Source organism: Austrofundulus limnaeus, unplaced genomic scaffold (assembly GCF_001266775.1).
Source record: "Austrofundulus limnaeus strain Quisiro unplaced genomic scaffold, Austrofundulus_limnaeus-1.0 Scaffold8, whole genome shotgun sequence".
Lineage (NCBI taxonomy): Eukaryota > Metazoa > Chordata > Actinopteri > Cyprinodontiformes > Rivulidae > Austrofundulus > Austrofundulus limnaeus.
Window position 1 is genome coordinate 1415271 of NW_013952410.1, and position 6443 is coordinate 1421713.

The window sequence follows — 6443 nt, forward strand, 5'->3', positions numbered from 1 at the left end:
TTTATCTTTATTTCACCCGCCGAGGACACGCTCCTCCCACACCTCGCTGCTGCCGCTGCTTGTTCTGGTCTGAACACTGGTGCGTTCAGTCTGAACATAGAGCGTCCAGTGAGAGACGTTTTGCGCTTTTTGGCCGCTCAAAACGCGTTTGGTGTGAACGTAGCATTAGGCTGTTGGCTTGACTATTATTTTAAAGGAAATGTCCCATCAATGCCTGGGCTTCTGTTTGATTGAGGCGTCAGACTTTGTTTATTCATTTTTAAAAAACAAAATGAATTCTATATACAATAAAAAAATACAAATCACAAAGAAAATGAAAGGCAGCAGAGAAAAGAAAATAAATCTTACAAAATCTGCCCACTCTCTTTTTTTTCCAAAAAAATTCAAACAATAATAATCTGCAAAACAAAAACATCAACTCCTCCTTGAGCAACAATTCTTATAGATACACATTGTTTCATATTTCTTCAAGAGACCAACTTCATTCTCTTAAGGGCTTGACACAAGGGAAGCGACAAACGACAGCGATTAACAGCTCCCATCGCAGCCAGGGTGAAACCCGACACACGGGACGCGATAGCGATGGCAGCGTTGTGATTCGAGCTCTCGGGTCGCTTGTCTTCACAAAATTCGATTGGTTCTTCTACTGCCTCTTGTAAAGGTTATTGGTGGTTTGCAAAAAAAAGGGTGGGGGGTGTGCTTTACGGACGTGTTAACTAAACAAATCTTATGCTGCTAATGATATTGAAAAACAAATGCACACCAAGAAACAATTTTATGAGGAAAACTTACCGGATAACTCCACCCTGGCACCAACAAATTCCCATTAAGCTGCGTTTTTTAGAAATCACTTGGTGAAGGGTCGTATGAAACTGTAAAGTTTGACAGCGCTAAGATAACATTGAAAGTGTTAGCTAACTGCAGTGTGTAGCATACTCTCTGCTCATTGGTCAGTCAATGAAACCCTCACTGATTTGTCGTACAGCGACAAAAGTTGAACATTTTTCAACTTTCATATGTCGCATCGCAAGCTCGGGTGTGCACGTCCACGTGTACGAGTGCATAATCTCACATGCATGATTTTCGCCGGTCGCTTCGCTGGAGGAGGGCAAGTGATTGTCGCCTCATCGCACAAGTTCCATAGGAAATGAATGGAGAGTGAGCGACGTCGCCTCCCGTGTGTCGAGCCCTTTAAACACATATTGATCTGGCATTTATAACATCACTCTACAGATTATTCCATAATCCTTGGAMTGAAGTACACCATTTCTTCAAACTGGTTTGAAATTTAGGATTTATAAACATCTCTGTCCCCTTAAAACTGTAACAACTCTCTCTCAACAAAATATAATTGTATGTTTAAAGGTAATATGTTTTTGTGAGCCTTCCAAGTCATGGATATCAAAGCTTATTTAGTCTCTTACAGGAGTCATTTATAAACGCAGATTCAAACAAATAAAAAGCCTGTAACTAAACTCTACCACACACACACACACACACACACACACACACACACACACACACACACACACACACACACACACAACTCTAGAGGTTTTTTATTGTTTGAATATTTTTTGTCTGTTTATTTTTTGATGGTTGCAGCATTCCCTTTAGATTGCCCCTGTAGCCTCGCAGTTTAATGGTTATTTTGTTCCTCAGATTAAATATCTTGATGACAGGGCTTCTATCGTCTGAAATCAGTGCAGTAAACTCTGGTCTGAATCCTGCGTGAGACCAACCAGACAAACCGATCACTCGTGTCTTTTTCCCAGATTTTCTGCTTTTCCCGTTGGCCTTCGAGCCGAGCTCCAGCTGTCGGTGTTCTTCGTGTTTTCTCTGTCGTGAAGTGAGCTGCAAATGATTCAAATAAATTTAGACTGAACGCATACTAGTCCTGTTTGGATGTCAGACATGCTCAAGCTCATGTCATATAAATGTTTAAGTATTCTGGTTCTTGTAGGTCATTAGCAGAGTTTGAGGTGCAGGCTAATTATATTTAATTTGACTGGCGGAAGCGATTAGAGCTCAGTTTCATGATCACTGGTCCTCATTAGCAGGAAATGTCAGCCTTTAGCTCATTCTGTTTCGCTCCCCGTTTTGATGTCTTTGCTTTCTTGGCTCTGCACAGTTTTCTCGCCTCAGACTCTCCTCACTTGCAGAAACAATTCATTATCCGTTTTTTTCCTCCCGTGTTTGTGGAGGAAAAACTCCCTCACTTACAGTGTTTTGGGTTTGAGTTATTTTCCTTTTAAACATAAGCTCTGGTTGTTGACCCGGCCACACTGCACCTGAGGAACCACAGCAAATCGCAACGCCTTCCATCAACAACGTCTTAAAACAAAAGTTGGCCCGCCAAACTGAGAGCTGGCAAAAACAGCGGGTGGGTGTTTAGCAGGAGGGTGCTCATCAAGTGCACTCAAACCCTTAAGTATTTAAGAGACTTTCAAGCACCCGGTTTTGGTGCGGCAAGCAGACCTCGTTAGTCATTCTGGCCACTGTTCAATCTGTTTGTCTGGACGGGTTTCAACGCCAGTTCAGATGTCAAGATAAGGCTCTTGTGTTTAAGTCTTCACAGCGACCTCAGATCAAAGAGGGTCCAATGCAAGGCGGCAGCAGATGATATAAGGGGTATTGTTTAGACAGAGAGCGATTTTTAGTTGGAAGAGCTGCTTTCCCTGTGACATTTGCTATGGGGAGAAAGTTTTTCATGTTTTGCATGTAGAGATGACAGGTTTGTCTTGATTACTTCCTTTCCTCCCTTCTCTGTTTGTTCTGGACAAAGACTTGCTGATGTTCTTTTTTTTGTACTGGTGAAACTTTGACCTGTCATTAACTTTTTCAGGCATCATTGTCTTTGTTTTTATTCAMTCGGCTGATGGAATTTCCAGAAGTTTTTGTTAAGTAGGAAAATGTCTCATTTTAGCTGCATMACAGTTTTTTTTTATTTGTATCTGTTTTACTGTTTGTTTTTACAGAAAAATGACTGAATAAATGCAAACTGAGATTTTGTCATTTCCATACACAGGATGTTACTTAAAACAGACAAAAATTACTTAGTCTGGAATATCAAAGTGAACTTATCAAGTAGGGCTGCACGATATCAGGAAAACCTGCGATGTACGATAACAGTGCTTAATATTGCAATGATGATATGACTTGCCATAAATCAACAAATACATATGTAGGTAGTGTTGATGTCTTTCTGCCCAGGGTTCAGTGCAAAAAAAAAAAAAACTAATCCTTTCCATTCCAGCATTATTATTATTATTTTAAATATGAAGAGATCCATCCAATTGGTCAAATACACGAAGGGCTCCATTTGATTGGTGAAATATTTCATCTAGTGACAAACCCATAAATGCAAACCTTTGACCATTTATTGCAGTTTATGCAGTTTTTTGCGATATGCATATTGCACGGGCTGTTATCGCTGTGYCAATAAATTTTTYATATATTGTGCAGCCCTAATATCAAGCAAAGTRCACCTTTTTAGCTGTTTAATGCATTTTGTTGTGTACTTGAAGTCTCTCGGAGTGCAGGAAAATTTAATTTGGTCTCTCCTGGTGCTGCAAAGATATCTTTTATATTCTGTTTGGCTCATATTTATTTAACTCATTCAGTTTTCTCTATTTTCTATGACGTTTTCTGAACTARTACAACAAATTATTTGTGATGGAGCTGCCAAATATGTCTGGACTTACCAACTATAACTCAGTAAAACTATAACTTCATTCTCCTCTGACTGTGGGTCAAACTCTGGCTCCAATATGTAAGACTGGATGGACAYGTCTTCCCTTATTGACATCTTTTAATGAATTTGTAAATTGAGTTTTTGCACCACTATATAGCCATAAACCCCTCTATCAAACTGGAATGTACTGGTGTGTAAGCTGGAGGGGGGTGGGGTGTGAAGTGCTTTGTTTGGATTTAAAGAAAGCCTCAAATTGAGTTGCTTTGAGACACACCTTAGAAAAGGGGTGAAAGAGGGGCTTGTGGAGTTACGATAAGGAAAAATTCAGACCAAAGCTTTGCAGTTCCACTTTATATAGACCCCATCTGAATGATTTAAATGTGAAAAAGGATTTAAAAGCATAAAGTCTCCTTTGAAGTACATCAATCTGAACCTCCAAAATGATTATGCAAAACAATAAAATCCTTTCAWATAAAATGTACAAGTGGGAAATTATTAAAAGCAATAATACCAGAACGTTTTGAGCGAATGCTGAAGATTCAAAGTTTAAAAYCCGGTCTTTAAAGGCATCTATTTTTAAAGCAGACCACACCTGTCATGTTGTAGATGAGATATGAATTTTCCGTGTTGGCGCGTTGTAATTCTGATGAATGTTTCCTAATTTGTTCATTTAACCAAAAGATAGTGCAGACAATGCATTCCTGGGTGTAGCTGACTTGTCAGTGTGTCTCTGTAAATCATGGCACTAAAAATAATGGAACAGACTGGTTGAAGTCAAAACACACCCACCTTTGTGTGGCGAACATCCTGGTCTGTTCCCTCATTATGGTCCCACTCCCTCATTTTATCATTTTCAGAGGTCATTTTACAATTGAAAAGAAATGTCGCTTTAAAAAAAGAATGTTTTAGCCATTAACCTTCTGAAGGAAATTTTGTAACTGATTAATTTAATGTTGGATGCAGTTTTGTATTTTATACTTTCTGATCATTTCAGCCTGTAAGGTTAAAACAGACAAAYAGTTGGTATGTGTCTTATCATGTGTTCTTTCTTTAGTCTAAACAAAATGAGTGACGTTCTGACGTCTGATGTAAAAGGTAACACCTCCAGGGGTGTAACCAGGAAGAGATGAACATTATAAGGTCAATTGATGATATTAGTAGAAAGAAGTTGTCAGTGTGTTGCACAGTTTCTGCTTCAGAGCAGGGCAGCTGTGTTTTGGTTCAGCCCAAGGTCTTACTGAGGCCTGTGTGCTGAGTGCTGTACTGTGAYCCTGATTGGAGTCAGAAGATTGAAAATAAAGTTTTAAGAAGAAATCCAGTGGATTCCCGTTTATTRGGATATACCATTTTGAACAARGCATATTTTCCCTACAATTCTTTTCAAATAAGTGTTTTTGTTTTTACCTGCTCAGTGTAGCATGTCTGCATTTTGATTTTAGTACATTTTAAAATATTCAACGTGTACTTCTTTCTCTCCCTGAACTACTTCAGTATTTCTCTTATTTACCTGTTAAATRAGACGCTTCACTCATTTGGTTTTTGGTAAATAGTAAAGCGAACAGTTTTATTTTTGTGAGTGACAWGAAACCTTTCTGCTCTCTCTTGTCCAGGTGGCCGTAACGTGACCATCTCTCTACAGTCCAGGACGGGTCACACTCACATGCCCTCCGTGGTCGGGCTGCTGGTCTTCACCCAGTTCTGGTTCTGGTTCCCCCTGTCTCACTTCCTGTCACTTGCCTTCACACCCACGGCTATAATCGGCCTCAACAAAGACCTGAAGGTACTGACGTGTCTCTTTCTGTCATTGCGGTCTCCAGGGAATATTCTCAATGAACACAAATGGGCTCCTCATTAATTAACGTTGTAGTCTGTATTCATCTGGCAGCAGTTTGTCTTCAGTGTCGCATTTGATGCAGAGGATGTTTCTGCAGTAACAACTGTTCGCAGCAGCCTTTCTCCATAACAAACTCCTTCCTCTCTGGTCCTCTCTGGCTGGTTTTGGCCTCCTGCCACCCGAACGCCGGTGCCAAGGGATCAGTGTGACATATTGTAGTCCTAAACTGACATTAGATGGGCTTTATCTCTTCTTTGCTACCCGAATCAGGAGCACATGACACCAAGGCCACTGACGCACTTTTATGAACGGTATGTGCTCGGCTTAACACACGGAGCTCGGAGAACACACCGGGTGAAAAGCTCCAGGCTCACTGCATCCTGGCCAGCTTTTATTTTATTAAACCACTTGGCTTGGCATCTCATAATTGGGACACCTTTTTTATAAAAAAAATAAGCGTGAACGTTTCAGCGTAAGAAACAAAGCCACAGAAGAGTGAGTTGATGTGAAATACGCGCCCCGAGTCACACGTTGTTCTGCAGCCGTGCTCTGCTGGAGGCTGTTAAATCATTTAGTTTCAGTGAACTGTTATAATTTGAAGGCTTACACTAAACAGGAGGCACCTGGTGCTGCTGTGACTGCACATCTCCTTTAATGTTTGTCTTGGCAGAACTGAAAGAGCAGTTCTTTATTTTTACAGAAGCTTAGCTGAGCTGTAAGGAACCAGAGGAATTAAAACGGACAGCTGGTCACCCAGTAAAATGTAAAATCARGTTAAAGCAGTTAAATATAACGTACATCAGACATAACATTAAAGGGAACCATGACTAGTTGTACCATTAAACATTATTTGATAAACATATATTTTAACTGTAAAATAAAGACTGTAAAAATACTGTAGGCTGTTTAGTTTTC

General features: G+C 40.0%; 1 protein-coding gene across 1 annotated transcript in view; it reads left to right on the plus strand.

Moving 5' to 3' along the window:
- Positions 1 to 6443, plus strand: part of psmd1 (proteasome 26S subunit, non-ATPase 1) — a 36820-nt gene that overhangs the window by 22501 nt on the left and 7876 nt on the right. The window contains exon 20 of the mRNA XM_013999765.1: positions 5305 to 5474. Coding sequence (XP_013855219.1) covers positions 5305 to 5474 — 170 coding nt within the window. The remainder of the gene's footprint in view (positions 1 to 5304; positions 5475 to 6443) is intronic.